General features: G+C 37.3%; 1 protein-coding gene across 3 annotated transcripts in view; it reads right to left on the bottom strand.

The window, feature by feature from the left end:
* Positions 1-18,511, bottom strand: part of WNT2 (Wnt family member 2) — a 59,121-nt gene that overhangs the window by 30,063 nt on the left and 10,547 nt on the right. For all 3 annotated transcript variants that reach the window (XM_072652959.1, XM_072652958.1, XM_072652960.1), the window contains one exon: positions 16,068-16,345. In XM_072652959.1, the coding sequence (XP_072509060.1) occupies positions 16,068-16,345 (278 nt within the window). The remainder of the gene's footprint in view (positions 1-16,067; positions 16,346-18,511) is intronic.

Genomic DNA, 18,511 nt, shown 5'->3' with positions numbered 1-18,511 from the left:
GGATTGGAATCAGAAAGGCATCTTTCTGAGTTCAAATCTGGTCTCAGATGCTTACTAGTGTGTGACCTGGGCAAGTCACTTAACCCTGCTTGCCTCAGTTTCCTCCTCTGTAAAATGAGTTGGAGAAGGAAATGGTGACTCACTCCAGTAACTTTACCAAGGAAACCTCAAAAGGACATGACTGAAAAAGAACTAAACACCTACAACAAATTATGTGTCTGTAGGTATGTCTGCCTCTGATTTCCTTTCACCCTTCTTTCTCTTCCCAGTTAATCCATTAATTGGCTCCACTGGTCAAAGTGTGGATAGCACTATATTCTACCTGTTTAGGCTTGTCTTATGCAACTGGGACTAAGGTTAAGGGTCTAAGGCAAACCCAAAAGTCAAAAGATGGAAAGGGGAAAGAGAGCAGAGACTCCAGTTTTGGAGGGCAAAATGGAGGAGGAATACTCCAGGGAAAGGAATGACTGAGAGCCCTCCAGGAATAATTATCTATCAGATATTTCTCACTTCTTGTCTGATTGCCTCTCTTCCACCCTCTCCCCAAGGGCATAAAGGCATTTCCTCCAATTCTGAGATTTGAACCGATGGCTCTCAAGACCCAACCTCACCAAATACCTACCTCTGATTTAGTTCAAGTAATCAGAAGGCACTCTTAGGGGTTTGTCATGATAATTCCACTCTGTCCATGGCCGGTCACATAGACTGGCAACTGGAGATCCTTAGGGGATGAAACCCTTACTCAGGAAATGAAATGAAGGTCCAGCCTGACTCCAACTTACTCCATTTAATATATTGAAGACAGTCCATTTAAAAAGACTTAATCTATCTATGCAAGCACAGCTCTGTGCTATCCTCATGAAACCATTTGGTCCCCTTCATCATGGGGTCACTTCAGTGGCTTGGAGATAGTAGTTTTTGGGCCCTCTTCCTTGCAGTAGAAACAAAACACTTAAAGAACAAGTGTTCAGGGAAGCATTTACCAGTCAGACCTAGATATGACTATGTTCATAGATAGCTTCCAAAAGTGAGGGAAACCATGAGTTTCCTATCACTGGAAGCCTTCAAGTGGGAGCTGGACAGATTTTTACATCTGTCATTTACAGAATCTTAACTAGCAAAAAGAATCATAACTAGGGAAGACAGAGATACAAAAGTGAGACAGTCCATATCCTGGAAGAATTTACATTCTAAAGTGGAAAAAAAAACCTCAAATAGTTGAGCAGTAGTCAAGGGAAGGAAGTTTTGGTTCAGCCTGTTACAGGAACTGTGAATGGGAACTAGAGGGCAGTAGATTATCACACCCTTTCCAGTAGCAATGGTAGTTTTTATTTGATAAAGCAAAAGGTTCAGCAGTGGGAATGAGGGCAGGGAGATGGAATGTGCACCACAGCGGGTTAGATGGAAAGATGTCCATGGTGGGTAGGCTCTGGATTTTGGGTGATAGTTGGATGGACATATAAGCTAGATGAGATATGAAGTACTGATTGAGGCTGGCGAGATACAAAGGGTGGATGTGAGTTTTCACTCACTCACTCACCCACCCATCAGGACAGTGGTAGCCCCAGGGTGGAGTCTGAAAGATAAACTTCTGAACATCTTCCTGCCCTTTCAACCTTTTCTCATCCTAGAACTCTCCATGTGTTTTCTAATCTCTTCTCCACCCCTCTACACACACGCTATGCTTTCCTGCCTCTGGGTCTCTGGCTCACATTTATCTGTGCTAAAAATCCCTTCCCCCCTCTGCACGTTGAATCCCAACCATCCTGCAGAGTCCAACTCAAATCCCTCTTCTCTAGAAAGCCAGGACATGAACCCAGGTCTTTCTGGTTATGAGGCTGGCTTTCTATCAATTATTCCTCACTTCCTTTTAGTCACTTAAATCAATTCTTGTTAAACTGAATAAAATAATAGGTATTCAAATATTTGTTGGATGAATGAATCCAACTACCTGCCCTAAGGTGTGCCTTACGAAATTTAAGCACTTTATCTGTTACTGAAAAGCAATAACTATTTAACCGATGAGACTGATTTAATAATAATAATAGCTAACACTGATATACTCTGAGGTTTGCAAAGCACTTCACATATATATCATTCGGCCCTCACAATTACCTTATGAAGTTGGTGCTATTATCATACCCATTTTACAGGTGAGGAAATTGAGGCTGTGACAGGATCCAGGGTCACACAGCTAGAATGTGTGTGAGAAAGCATTCTACATCTAAGTCCAGCGCTCCGTTCTCCATTACCCCATTGACCTATTGGTTTGAATAAAGAGATGCTATGACTCAGTCCTGGAGGGCGCTGTGAGTTCTAGAAAACTGGGCAGACAAATTCTAGTAGTTTCTACACCATGCTAGAAAGGTTTTGAAATGGTCTCAGAGAAAAACTATTTCTGCTATTTGAGGACCAGCCTAGATTAGTGCAAATACAGACTTGAAACAATGAACTGCTTAGTTAGATAAATAAAATAAATAATTTAAATTAAATAAGTCAAACTGAAATTATCCAATTCATTGCTAAATGGATTATTAAATAAATATTAAACTGATTAAATTAAACAAACATAATTACAAAATGGTCCTCAGGTCTGTGTAGGCTCCTCTTCCTGCCACTGTCAGAGCAGTGGAATATCAGAAAAGAGAAGAGAGGGTGTTAAGAAACAATCATCTAAATTCATTTACCTAATTGTTGGTATTTGAAAATGTGATCTTTGTTTGTTGACCAAAAAGGAGGCCACAATACTGGAGGAACTTATCCATGTTGACATCTTTGATAAACGAAACCAGAGACCTTAACACAACACAACAACTAACACTAAATGCAAGCCAGAACTAAGGCAGGGCACATGGAGCTTTTCCTAGTGAAGGAAATTTAGAGGGGTGCCACTTTCTCTCCCAATGGGTGGTCATGGATGATTTAGCTGCTGGCACCAGATGTACAAACAACCAGACCACCAAGGGTATGGTCCTATTTTCTAAATCACTTGTCTAATTTGGGTGGGACTTCCTCTTTCTTGACCTTAACTTCTTTGGCCCAGAATGTCATTAAGACTTCTTTTCTCCACTCCTTGTACACATTTTTTTATAATGGTGTTTACACACAAATTTCAAAACAAGGGATTTTGGAGACAAAACCTCAGCACATTTTAGTGATAGTGGTTTAAGTCCCTAAAGAGTCTGTTGCAGTGTTTATAGCTCTTTTCACCTTATTAACTGAGGCCTTCAAGGGAACTGGAGAGGCTTATCTAAGGTATGGGAGTGGGGGAGGGAATAATATTCTTTTATTGAGTATTTAATAAATGTTTGCCTTTTAAAATAAATAAATAAAATTCTCTAAGTTTGCACCCTAATTACACGGAATATGGTTGCTGCAGCAACCCAGAGGGTTTCTTTCATTTTTGGAGCATTTGCTTAGAGGACCTTGAGAATGGAGGTCTTTTCTGCAGGCTTTTCACTTTCTCTAGTAGAAAAACCAGCTTGCATAGCTGCATAGCTATCACACTCTGAAGATCACCATTGAATCACTCTCACCTTCCCTATTTGCTAGAAGTGAGACAAACTCTCAGGCCTCTGCTGCTCTGGTGGCTCATTCTCACAGGGAAATGCCCTGGTAAAGCTTCCTGCTTTCCAGGCCATGCACAGGGCATCCAACCATGGGAGGGCTCTGAGGGGGCTCACACAGAGGTCCTTTCGTTAGGACCTGCTCTTAGCTTGTTTAGCTGCCTTTGATCCTAAAGGGTAGGTTGTTGACAAAGGGCTGAGGCAAACAGCAGCTTCCTTCAGTTTTATCTAGGTAGAAACACAACTTTCTTCAACCCTTCATAGCTTCCCTTCTTTTTCTCCTTTTTCCTATAGTTCATCAGGGATTTCAGAAACCTGAGTGCATCCTGCCCTGTTTCAATCTGGACTTGGATAAAGAAGGGTCAGTCAACACTGATTAAGCACCTACTATGTGCTGACCACTGTGCTGAGCATTGGGGGTACAAATAAGAAAAAAGAAATAAAGACCCTATCCTCTAGCAGCTTACAATTCAAAAGATGATAAATAAAAAGGAGTTGAAAAGGTGATCAGGGATAAAGACTGGAGGTTCTGTTCTGTGGAACAGAAACCAAGCAGAAGGTACTTTAGAGTGGTTGAAAAAGTGGGGTAAGAGTGGAGGAGGAAGGGAACTTACCCCAATTTTTAGGCTGCTTACAAATGTTAACTTAGCTGTCAGCAAATACGCAAACACACACACTCGAAAAGAAAAGAACAAAAAGATAGTGCTTGACCTCAAGGAGCCCACTTTCAGTCTAACGGAAGAAGACAAACACACAAAAGAATGGACTCGTTGAATAAGTCAAAGAAATACAAAATGAGAACACTGAGAAAAATAACAAAGAAATTCAGAATGAGCACAACATAGTAGGAAAAGAGATGTCTGAGGAGATGCATCTTTTGTTTCCTCTCCTTCAGTGGAGATTGAGTCACCAAATAGGAAAAATAATGATACAACTTTTGAAAATTGTCCAAGAACAAAACTGGATCTAGAAAAATATACATAAAACTGGAAAATAAAGACTTTTCAAGCGACGGCGTTGGTAAGGAAAGCCTCAGTTTCCTCATCTGTAAAATAAGGATGTTGAACTAGATCCTTTCCAACTCTAAATCTATGGTCTTGTGTCTATAATGAGATCCATCATTAGTTTAAAAGGGAATAAGACAAACTGATAACAAAAGCGGCTACATGGGGAAAACCTCCAAAAATTTGAATTAAGTAGGCAGAAGGTACATTGGCAACAACAGTAGAAAATGCAGCAAAACAAATCAAAGGACAATTCAAATGGGAAAAGGCTTGAAAAATTTACATGCAAAGATGATCAATTTTGAAGATAGAGTTTAAAGAGATAATCTAAGGATCGTTGGATTACCTGGAAAAGAATCTAACCACCATTTTTCAAGATATTGCCCAAAAAATTTCCCCAGAACTAGTTAGATCAAAAGATAAACAATAGAACTCGCCCTACATCCCTAGAGACAAAAGGCAAATTTCACTTACCCAGACTAATTGTCCTCAAATTTCGTAACTTCATCCATATAAAGGATTTTACAAGTGCTTAAGAAAAAAGATTGCTTATCAAGACATCCCAATTTGAATTCCACAGGATTACTCATCATGAGAAAACAAAGAAAATACTGGGAAATGATTTACAACATGTCAGAGAAGAAGTGATTTGACCCTGGAATCCTTAACCCTGTGAAACCAGGAATAAAATACAAAGATAAAAATATATATTCAGTTCTCCACAACATTTCTGGACATTTCCACAAAGGAAAAGTGCTGCTTAAAGACTGTGGAAAGTAAAAGTGCATGGAGTGCACTCCACTCTCACCCGGATATGAAAGACCTTCATGGCAACCTACTAAGTTGTCTTGGGCTGGAAAATTATTTTACCCCATCCTTTTGTGGGTTCGGCTGCTTTAGAATTCATTTTGAGGCATTGTTTGCAGGGGAACTTGAGAGAGCTTAGGCAAGTCCTGCCATCTCTGCCATCTTGGCTTCACCCCTTTGCCCCCTTGGCTTCACCCCTTTGCCCCTTCCCCCAGGTCACTTTTTTAAAGGAAACACTGAATTACAATAGGATTTAGATAGAAAATAATGGTCAGAAGTTTCAAAATGTGACTTTGGGAATCTGCTATATTAAACAAAGATGAAAAATAAGTTATGAAATTGGACAACCATGTGGAAAAAATTAGATTTGATAGTTATATTGAGAGAAATGAATGGGTTTATTAGAAAATTTCCTCATCTTGAATATACAGGGAACATTTATGAAAATTGACTTCACTCTGAGGTATAAAGAGCTTATAAATAAAAGCAAAAATCAGACATTTAAAATACTATTTTCATAGACCTTAGGCAATTAAAATAGTAATTGGTAAAGGAGATGTGATTAAAAGATAAAAGTCTAAATGGTGACTAAAATGATTTGCTCAAAAACGGTTGTGTCAAAGACGAAAGAAACTATAAAAAATTATAATAATTCTATAATAAATTATGAGGTTCAACCAAAGAAGTGCTTGGAGGCAAATGTATTTTGAAGAAATGTTTATGTTAACAATCCAATTCAATGATCATTTCTGAAGCACTTTCACTGTACAAGGTGCTATGGATACAAAAGTCACAAATGAAACAGACTCTAACCTGAAAGACTTTACATTCTACTAGATAAAGAGAAAAAGAGAAGGCTAATGAACTTAGTTCTCTCAAGAGAATCAATTATAAATATCGTAATAATAAATCAATCTAACGAAGCTTAATTACAATAGCTAGCAATTATGCAGTGCTTTAGGGTTTATAAAATAATTGCAAATTATATTTCATTTTATCTCCCCAACAACCCTGGGAGGCTGGTGCCATTAGTTTTATAGATGAGGAAACTGAGGCTGACAGCGATTAAGTGATTGTTCAGGGTCACACGGATTGCAAATATCTGAGACAAGATTTGAACTCAGGCCTTCCTGAGTCTAGTTCATTGCATCATCCACCCTACCATCTGGTTGCCTCATAAAAAAAGATTATGAAGATCAAAGGAAAAAGTAACTATTTAAAATGCTAGGAATTGATTTAATAAAGAAAACCAAGAATTATTTTTGAAGAGCAATACGGTTGATAAAACACAATAAAAATGAAGAGGGGAAAATCAAATTATCAAAATAAAAAATGGAAGGGGGAATTGAAGCAGATGGTGAAGAAATAAAAAAAATTATTAAAGACTGTTACATACAAGTATTTTTATTTTTATATTTCATACATAATGAAACTGTAAATATAAAAGAAATTAATGAGTGCCCTTAAAGATATAAAATATGCAAGCATATAAAACAGAAAGAGATATTTGAGACAATCAATACTGGAAAAGAAATTGAACTGGCCTTTATTAGGACAAGACGGATTCATAAATGAGTTTTGTCAGACATTTAAATAAAAAATAATCCTAATGGTATATGAACTGCTTTCAAAAATAAAAATAGTACTCTGCCTATTTCTTTCTATGAGGCAAATATAGTTTTGATAGACAAACCAGGAAAGAAAAAGAACTGTAGACCAATATCATTAAAGAATACAGAAATGTTAAATAAAATTTTAAAAATAGAACAGAACAATTCTTCCAAAAATTATTCCTCATAATTTCTAAAAAAAAAACCCCATGACTTTGAAGGAATTGTAATAAAGAATATATAAAAATAAAAAGGTTTTGTAGAATAAAAATCAATGTATCCTGAACTAGAAGGAAAAAAACTTGTGTATCAAACTCCTCAACTAAAAGTCTGACACTGAAAATTTATAAGGAATTGACTCAAAGGTATAAAAAATAAGAGACATTCTCCACAATATGATTAGACAAAGAATCTGGACAGGAAGTTCACAGAAGAAAAAAATACAAATTGTCAAAACTGCATTAAAATGTTCAAGTCTATAATAGTTAGAAAAATGCAAACTAAAACCACAGTAAGTTTCCTTCTAACTTCTATCAAATTGTTAAAGATAGCAAATGACAATCTTCAGTGCTGGTTCATAATCTGAGCTGAGTTTTGTTGTTTTATGAGAAAAAGACACATTATTCAAAAAAGTCTCGGTCATAAAATTCATTTCTGTTGTTGTTGCACTATCCACAAGACAAATGTCCAGTCTAGTAATTTTCTGTTCTTGCGTCAGAGACTGGCATCCCTGGGCTCAGGAGGAGAAAAGGGAGGACTGTAATAAGGAAATGACAGGAACTGGTCCTGGAGTTAGGCTCCAAGTGTGTCTCAACAACAAGCAGAATGTAACCAAATGATTACCTCCCCATACTTAATAGGTGTAATAATGAAGAATATGTTGGCAGTGAATGTTAATACAGTCCTCATGCTGTGCTTCATTATTTCAAGACAAAAGCTTGGGTTTGAGTTTGGATTCTGCCATTTACTAGTCTTGTGACCCTGTGTAAACCTCTCTGAGCTTCAATAGCTTTAGCTTTAAATTGGGGATGTCTTGAGAAGATCTAGCTCAGAGGGAGCATTGCTATGAGCCAAGCTCTTTATAAACTTTAAAGCACTAATAAAGGTGAGCTATTTTGTATTACTATTCAGAATCTGGTCTACTTTCCACTGGGCTCTGACCATAGTTCTATGCTCACTGGTATTTTTGTTGACAGACTTTCCAGTGCTTCTCATCCACTTTCATCACTAATGAGTGCTGGTATCATATTTGGGTAACTATACCCAAAGGGCTATATAGGGAAGTGTAAATGGCATTGAAAGAAGATAAAATTGGGGAAGAGTGATTGAACAAGAACAAATACACACAGAGGAAATTCATGGTGATACAAGTTGGAAGTTATTCAGAATCTTCAAGTCACTTGACCTTCAAGACATGCCAAGGGGAAGATGTAAAATAAGGGGATTGTGTATTGTAACATTGAGAAAGAGAGAGAGAGAGAGAGAGAGAGTGAGAGAGAGAAAGAGAGAGAGAGAGAGAGATTAACAAAGCTACCTACCCATATCCCTTCATGTTCATTTCTATGAAATCTTTATGAGAATCAAGGGTATACTTAATGAAAATATGTTAAGGAAATTGGTAGATTTTCATAGGTCATTTTCTATAGCAGACACATTTTCACAGCCACAAAATTAAAGGGTGTGGAAAAAATATAAGATCCTGCTGTGTATAGTGCTTGTTGATTTAAACAATAACAACAACAAAAAATTTAACTGGCTGGTTAAAATGTAGCCTTCACTTCAGCAAGGTGTCTCCTATGCATATTTCTGAAAAAACATTTTTTTTTTGTTTTTAGTTTTCAGAGTTCACTTTTTTAAGATTTTGAGTTCCAATTTTTTTCTCTCTCCCTTCCTTTTCTCCCCTCTCCCAAAGATGGCAAGCAATCTGATATCCTATGTACATTTTAATATCATATTAGATTCCTTAATAAACCCAATCAGAGTAATTTTGTTTAATGATCCCCTAATTATACCAAAGAAGGCATAAAGCAGGAAGACATAATTCCTCCAAAGGTATTTCCCATTGTGATGGACATTGTCTTCTCATCAACTTTAGTCATAGCCACTCCAAAGAGATTGGCCTAGCAATTCACGTAGAAAAAACCAAGTGGATGAAGAATGCATAGTGCCCAAATTATGACATGTAGGTGGGTGGGCAGCTCTGTGTCTGAGACAGGTCCTACAAAGGGACAAATAGCTAAGCCAAGAATTTAATGGGAAAAAAGAAGAGAGCTTTTTGGATTTCATTTGGCAGCTTGCATAGTGTTTTCAACGATCTCAAGCTACACCTTGATACAAATGCAAATATCTTTTTAACAACATTTAACAACATTTCCGGCTGAAGTTACATGATTGGAAATAATGGAACTTTTTCATCTCAAAAGAATCAGAATTGTGGGGTGTTCTATAGAGTAATGGAGAGATATGGTAGGTGTAAGCAGGCAGTAGCATAGCAAGGATGAACATAAAAGTGACATAAAAGTATTCATCAAGGAAATGGTTCATGATGGGAAAGGATGTCTGCTAGTCATATATCACTAATCAATTAGTCAACTGACAAGCACTCATTAAGTGCCTACTATAGGCCAGGTACGGGGGATGGAAAAGAAAACATGAAAAGCACAAGCACAGGAATAGTACTTAGTAAATGCAAAAAATCTGCAGGAAAACCTCCAATGTATTGGGAGAGGATGGAAGGGAGGTATGGAGGGAAAGAGGGGAGAAGAGAAATCCTCTGTGGAGGACCATGGAAGAAGATAAGAATGGTGCAGAAGAGAATAGTGGAGACGATTTATGATAGGCACCACTGGAGAGATTATTGATGAGATCACAGACTCCTGGTTTAGCTTAACACATTCGTTATTTGCTTATATCAAATTTCTGCACTTTCAAAAAGCCTTTTATCATTCTTTCTGTCAAAATTTGTCTCATACAAGCAGACCCAACTCTATCACATTTTTCCTTGCTACTCAGTGAGTAGTATCTTTAATTTTGTTTTTTTTTCTAGCTTAGGACCTCCATCTGCAGCTGCCTCTAAGAGGTGGAGGTATCACCTCAAATTCAACACATCCAAAACTGGATATTTATTATCTTTCTCCCTAAACCTGTCCATTTGACTTCACTCTTTCTGCCAGTGATACCACAGTTTATTCAGATTTTGATATTAAACATCTTGGTGTTGTCTTTGATACCTCCTTATCCATTATTAGAAACAGTTAAGAGGCTCAGTGGAAAGAGCCCTGGGCCAGGAGTCAGGAAGACCGGAATTCAAATTCAGTCTTAGACACTTACTAGTTGTATGACCCTGGACAAGTCACTTCATCTCTATGTGTCTCAGTTTCCTCAATGATAAAAAACCCTCTCAGGTGGTTGTAAGGATCAAAAGAGGTAATGTTTGTAAAGCGCTCAGCATAGTTCCTACACAGTAAGGGCTATAGAAATGCTTATTTCCTCTGTCTCTTCCTATCATCTCACCTGCCCAAGCAGTCACCCCTACAACATCTCTCACAGCTCTCCCCTTCTCTCCATTTATAGAGCTGCCACCCCAAAACCCTTTTTTCACTCCCTCTCAGACTATTGAAATGGTCTTCCAACAGATCTCTCTATCTCATTTCCCTTCCATGCAAAGCAATCTTCCTTAGGGGGAGAGCTGTGATTCTTCTGGTCATAAATCTGAGATGCCCTATGGCTCAGAGAATAAAATCTAAACTCCATCAGCACTCAAGACCCTCCACAATCTGGTAGCGCTGTACCTTTTTGTTTTAATGAAAAAATTTAAATTATGGACTTATTTCACCAAATGTAAATATCCCAATACACAAAAATAGGATTTCATATGAAATCATGGTCTTCTTTGATATATCTCAAGATACTTCTATGATTTGTTTTTTTAAGTGCATTTTAAACTGAACAAGGTAGTGATAAAATGGTCCCAATTTGTATCCCCTTCTGAATCTTTTGTTATCTTCTGTGTATTTACTGACCTCAGTAGGCTTATGCTAACTTATTCCCCTCTATGTGGGCTGAATAACCTCCGAAGTGCACTATTCTTTTTCCTTTATACACAATGTGTTTCCCACCACTTGCCTTTCCTCAAACCACTAATCTAATTCTGAAATGTTCTTTTTCTCCCTTTCTCCTTTCTCAATTTCTACCTATTCTTTAGAGTTCAAATAAGGTGGCACCTCATATAAAAACCTTCCATAAAAAATCTGGTAGGTAATGCTCTTTCCTCTTGGAAACACACAACATTAACTCTATACTTATCATGTATTATTATGTAATAGCACCATTTATATGATCCTCTTCCTAGATTGTAAGTTATATATGATAATTTAGATAAATAATGCTTATTTATTTTTAAATTAAAAAAAATTTTTTGAGACTAGTCTCCCTTTCTCACTCAGGCTTGAAGTGCAAGGGCCACTCATTGGTCTGACACCACTGTTGATCACCATGGAAGTGTTGACCACCTCCATCTCCTACCTGGGCTAGTTTGCCCCTTCTGAGGTGACTGATAATCCACTGATCATAGGGGCTCACCATATTGGTACCAGACTTAGTATGGACACCAGATAGGTTTTAGGCCTGTTTTAGCTCAGTAAATCTGAACTAAAGAAATCCACCAGTCTCAATTTTCCCAATAGCAGAGTCTATAGGCATGTGCTACCACACTCAGTTTCATATATTTCTTCTTCCCATTACCTAGTCCAAGTCCAGTGTTCTGCATAAAGTAGGTGCTTAATAAATGTTCACTGATTTGGAGATACTAATATATCTGATATGCTATAAAACCAAACTCTAAGAGTAGTAGATATGGGTCATCTTTATCTATGCTACTGCTACTCGATTTTTAAAGAAAAAAGGAAATAGATGCTAATTTTTTTGCAAATTTTGAGCACATCTAGTCATCAAAGAATGGGATTCCACGAATCCACAGAATAACCAGATCCAATCAGAAATGAAAGTTCAGATTTGATATAACTAGCCTATCCCTGTTATAGGGACATGGACATTAGCCTGCAAATAGTGGGAACAGGAATTTTCAATCTAAACTAAAAAGAAACTGAAGATTCAGTTCCAACTGGCTCTGGTAGACCGAGTTAAAAATCTCTTTATATAGAACTGCATTCAGTATGAGGTGGAAGGTAGAGCAGAAATCAAGAATAATTATCTGATTGAGGAAACTTCTAGAATGATTGAAGGTTAGACTCTGGACTTAGACAAAGAATTGTTTGAAATAACATCCCTTTAAAAAAAAGTGGGAGGGGGCACAATACGATTGGGATTATTTTATTATTCCTTTGTTTTCAAAGAGGATCAATGACATCATGTGGTAATGTCTTGACTTGCTCAATGAACTGGATTTAAGTCACGCTGAGTTGCACAAAGTCATCAACCTCACTCTCTCTTTCACAATCACTGAAGTCCAGTGGCAAGACAGAAGTTGAGATGACTGGCAATGTCTCAGAATGCAGTAGATGACCATGGTGGTTTTGATGTTCGAACAAGCTCTAAGCACCCCACAGTGCCTGTTTCAGACACCTTCCTGGTTGTTGGAACATCTGCCCATTCTGCAGGGGGAGGTGGGGATAGTCTTCACATGCCTGGGGTAGACATTCCTCTAACTCACTGAGGATAGCCTGTTGTTTACCCTCAACCTAATTTAGCCTATCTAGAGAAAATTAGGCTAGACAGTCACTTTACAAAACAATTCTGATCTCTTGAAAAGCTGTTAAATAGAGAATATTTATCAATCACTTTCTCTGAGGCTAAAATTACACCTCAATTGGTGTTATCTCTAAGGAAGAATTTTTCAATAGTATGGCTTCTTAAGACATAGAAAAGAATTCTGAGACAAATTGTGGAATTTTCTTCTCTGGAATTTGTTTTTAATAGGATCTTTTTTTTCTCTTTGCTCTTCTTAGTATGGTTTAACAACCGTAGGATCACAGCTTTAGAGCTAGAAAGAACCTTGGAGGCCCCATCGTCCAAATGACTAATTTTACAGATATGGAGACTGAGGCTAGAAGAGCTAAGTGACTTGTCCAAATAACAAATATAAATATCAGTGGTAGGATCTGAACCCAGGTATCCAAGCTCCAAGTCTAATACATTCTGTACTATGGTAGAAAAAATGGATGAGAACAAGGATTATGGAACTCATGGCTTTACAAAAAATATGGAGGGGAAAAACTTGTTATAAGTTAAATTGATGTTAACATTAACTGCACCCATTATAAAGCCTTTGAAATACTTAAACTAACGTAGGCAATAGAACTATGTGAAAATCCTCTAACTAGCTGCTTTGATAATTTCTTAGGTATTTCCTAAAAATGTTGAAAAAGTGTTTTTTCTTTCCTATTCTGTCAGTCAATAAACATTTATTAAGTTCCTACTCTGCACCAGGCACTACGCCGAGTGCTAGTGATATAAAGAAAGACAAAAGAGAGTCTCTGACTTCAAGGAGTAATGGGGGAGGCGATATGCAAACAACTCTGTAGAAACAATCTATGTATAGGATTGATTGGTGATAATAAAGAGAGGGAAGGCATTAGAAGGAAGGGGGAATTGGGAAAGACTTCCTGCAGAAGGTGGGATTTTATCTGGGTCTCAAAGCAAACCAGGAAAGCCAAATTGATCATAGTGTTGAGTTATAACTCCTGAACTTGGCCAGATTGGCTAGAGATAGTAGGGTGTATCGGATTTAGAGTCAAGGGTCCTTGATTTGGATTCTATCTAGTTCTGTCATCGTACTTCCTCTGTGACCTTGAGACATGTCACTTAACTCCTACAGGATGTAGTTTCCTAACCTATAAGGCTGGAGTAGATGACTTCTATGATTTTCTCTAGTCTGAAATCTATGGTCTTTGATGACTTCCTAATGCCTCTTCAAGACCCACAGATCTGTACATTCACAGCTCCTGGCCTGGTTAAAGGTTTAAAATCAGAATTTTACTTTCTGATCAGTATAGCAAAAATCAGCTCGGGAGGTTCTCCCAAGAATTCCATTTTTTTTCTACTGTGACCACAGAGGAAGAAGGTATATGGATTATAAGCAGAGAATAGAAGGTTGTATATCTACTTTAATACATTTTTTGAAAAATGTCTGGACTGGACCAGTGATTTCATTGGTATAGCGAACTCTCACTGAAGGGGAACTTCTTACCAGCAAACATTGTTCCTTACTCCCCAACATATATAGTCATAACCCAAGACACTGAGAGTTTCAGTGATTTGTCCAAGGTCACATAGACTATATATATATATATATATACATACATATATATATATATATATATATATACACACATATATATATACATACATACATACATATATATACATATATATGTGTGTGTGTGTGTGTGTGTATATATATATATACATATATATATATACATATATATATATATACATCTGAAGTGGGACTTGAACCCAGATCTGTCTGTCTCCAAGGATGGCTGCTTCCTATACTGTGCCATCTTTCCTCTCAGTAAATTAACTCTTAAATTTCACATCTAATGAAATTAGGCTCCTTTTTTGAATGGTAACTGCCCATTACGAATTGGACCTATATTTTACAAAGCTTGCATGTACATTTTTATTAAGATCAGAAGCAGCCAACTAATGGTAAGACATCAGGGGAAACAAAACAAGAGCTAAATTCTAGCAGCTGTTCGTCTCTGAAAGTAAAAAGCTCAAGATATTTGGTTCTCCAGAACTTACAACTACCACAGTGGATAATATAAATTCATCAAAATTAAGATTTTTACTTCAGCAAGTCAGTTTCTTCTCTGACACATTTCCAGGTACGTTTCCTTTTCCAACATTTGGTGGAAGATGTTTGGGTACATGGCTCTGAGGAGTAAGCAGCACATCCTTTTCAAAAACACTGTATTTTATAACTTATATGCTTAACTGTATAAATGTCAAAGAAAAGGTCAATGTGCATTTTTTCCATCCCATTGCACAACCAGTAATTGCCTATAGTTGTAGAATTGCACAATGATAGTGTATATTCTTGGCAGTTATCACCATATGTCCAGAAATTAATAAAAATAAGAAAGGTACTATTTGTAAACAGCTCAGATCACACTCATCTCATACTTTGCGCTGACCAAGAGTTTTTCTTTCCAAGTTCCTTCAACTCAGACTTGCCTGCTCTATGGTCTCACTAAAAGGTTTTTCATCCAAACAGATTTTCATCTTTCTCTATTTCTTTTTCCCATTGAAGCCCCAGTGAGACCTCTTTATTTTTATGTTGATTTTTCTTATATATTATTCCCAAGCACATTCTTAAGTTGTGTTGAGGAAAGTCAAAGATTATGACTGCGTCTACCTGCTTGGCAGTGAAACTTATTATAGAACAATTCTGACTAGAACACTGGGTCACCCCAGTCAGTTGTGGTTGTCTATACAATGCAATAAAGGGCAGAAATCCAGCTATGTATGTTATTTCAATCATACTGCCATGTAGATAGATGGGGTTAATGGGAATGTTATAGATCATTTACATGTAAGGCCATTGGAAACAGGACTTCAAGTGCCATTTGAGGTCATGTCTTTTCTCTGGTCCATAAGTTCATTTACCACCATAAATAAAAAATCAGTCATTTTCCACATTGGTGAGCTCTAGGTCTGGTAGGGAAAGAAGATCTTTCCATGCTCTATATACACAGTAACTTCTATGAGATATCTGGGAGTAGATGCCTTGAAATCACCCTAAGTATGAATAGGTGATTTGCCATGTCATATCCCTCCCTCTTTGGAGATTACATGGGTCCCCAGATAACCACAGAATACCTGTTGTGATTTCAGCATCTAAACAAAAATACTTGTGGATCTGGTAAATTCAAAGGAGGAAAAATAAAGTTAAATTGGTTAGACCTAAATTAGACCATGCACCCTACCAGCTTGAAATCAATGACCCTCTGCATTTTTAGGCAACTAAAGAGGAAAATCCAATGAAAAGTTTTCATGAAATCCTTTGAAAATTGCATCAGAGTCTACAAAATGTACACTAATTATTGGTTTCCTACCTTCCTTCCTGCTCTGTTGTTGTGAAGGTTCATCAGTGCTCGGGCATCTTTTCCTTTCCTTTCCTTGGCATCCACAAATGCTCGGGCAAATTTGATCCCATAGTCAATGTTATCACTGCATCCACCCCAATCAAAAGTGCCTTTGCTGTCTTTGGAAGTTCCTTTCTTCTTAGGGTCACAGGAGCACGATTTTAATTCTCCCTGGCTACAGGCCCTGGTGATAGCATATACGACTCCTGCGGAGGAGATGGCATACACAAAGGCGGCCTCTCGACTACCTGTAATCAAAATGGTCATCATTAAAAACATAGTCATCTCTGTAGGCCAGCCTGATGCATTGGTGCTCCTGGAGAACCAGTGTGCTGCTACGTGTTGTGTTCCTTTCCCAGAATATGTCATTGGACCTCACCTTATGTAAAGCATAAGTCCCCATAAAGTTATGTGCATATCAAATCAAATCTCATTATTTGTTCTCTGGAGGAGCTCATGATTTCATAATAATGATGATAATAATAGTTAATATAAAGTGCTTTAAGGTGAAATCTTTTTGTAAAGATTTTGTGATTCAACTGATCATCATCCAATTTGTTTATTTTTATCAAGTTAAGTACATATTCACAAAGCAAAGAAAAAGCTCTATGAAGACCCTTATAAAATCAAGTAAAGGGGCTCTTTTCTGCACTAAGATTGGTTTTGGATAATAGTTATACATTAGCACATTAGGCAACTAGGTGTCTTAGTGGATAGAGAGCTGGGCCTGGAGTCAGGAAGACCTGAGTTTAAATTTAGCCTCAGACACTTACTAGCTGTGAGACCCTAGATAAATCACTTAATCTCTGTTTGCCTTAATCCATTGGAGAAGGAAATGGCAAACCACTCTAGTCAGGACATTTGCCAAGAAACCCAGTGGACGGTGTTACTATGTCCACAGGCTCGAGAAGAGTTGGACATGACTGAACAATAATGACAAACACTAGCGCAATGGCAAACAAGAAGGTTTTTTTTGGTTTGATGGAATCCCTAAATGTTTTAAAAAGTGTACAAAACTGGTCCTCAGTTTCCATACCTGCAAAATAAGAAAACCGAGGGTCTTTTAGCTCTAAAAGTCCATGCTTAAGTCTTCCTCTATATCTACCTTTCAAAACTTGCTTGGATTTTTTTGCAGCCTCACAGATATAGAAACTGATCTGAACTGAAAACACTGTTTCAAGGCTGGGGAAAGGACAGCATTTGAACCTAGAAGGAGGCGCTGGAAACTGCCCTCTTGGTTTAATTCTAAAGAACTTGATCTCCAAGTCAATTTTTATACAATAGTTTAGAAAAGGTACTATCATTGAATGAGTTTATGGCTAACTAGTAAAGTGAATTGACTTTACTCTGGAATGAGTGCACTAACCATTGCTACTGGTAAAAAAAAAAAAGACAGTCAAGAGATTTTTAGGTTTTGCTGGAAGAAAACAAATTTACCGCCTATAATTAGACTTGTGCACAAGTCATTTCTTGTGCTTTCTTAGAATTGTTCTTTATTAGAGCAAAGTCTACTTTCACTTACTGACTCAAAGGTACATATTTCAGAGCAATAACTACATTAAATTATTTTAATAATCTGTAGTAACTCATAATACAGTGTTGTGTTATAATGACAGATATAAGACTCTTTAGGGTCCCTGTGCACCTCATTTTTCATATGGTGCTGTATTTCATTGTTATTAGCATGCTTTTTTATTAATGGTTGCCACAGTAAATATATTAACAACCTGAATAGAAGCTGAACAAGCTAGTGCCAATGGAAGGCTGAAAACAGACCGCCATTAGGTGATCCAATAGGTACGCCAAGAAGAGTGTGACTTTTTGAACCATACATCTGGGAGAACAAGCCACCATTTTGCATTAAAGCACTGCTCATTCCCATTTGTCATTCAGGGCTAAAATTTATTATACATTCTTTATAATATTTGCTCTGCTAGCCTCATTATTAAAAATCAGAAAAAAACATATCCTCACCATATTAAATGACACTTACCTCAGTCTTTAAAAAACAACCCCCCAAACCCAACAACTCAAAAAATATATATATATAGAACATTTCCACATAGTTATGTGAAAATAAGTTGTGTGAATATTTGCCATAAGTAGCAGTTTGTGTTCCCCAGAGAGGGATGTGATGATCATATGTCATTTTTTAAAAGGTATCTCAACTTACAATGGAAGACCCACAATGAGGCCAAGTAAAATTTAGCTGTTTTGTAAAATAAGTCACAGAGACCAATATATCTTGCCAAAAGGTGGTGTTTGGAGAAAAAAACTCTTTCTAACTTGCTTAGTCCCTGTTCATCGATACATGGGCTATGTTCAGTCTTGCGAGGAAGTCCATGTTGCTCTAAGAGGTTCTGTAGGGTAGTGGATAGAGAGCCCAGTCTCAGAGGCAGGGAGACTTGGGTTCA

This window comes from Notamacropus eugenii, chromosome 3, assembly GCF_028372415.1.
Source record: "Notamacropus eugenii isolate mMacEug1 chromosome 3, mMacEug1.pri_v2, whole genome shotgun sequence".
Taxonomy (NCBI): Eukaryota; Metazoa; Chordata; class Mammalia; order Diprotodontia; family Macropodidae; genus Notamacropus; species Notamacropus eugenii.
This window is presented reverse-complemented; position numbering and strand designations above follow the sequence as displayed.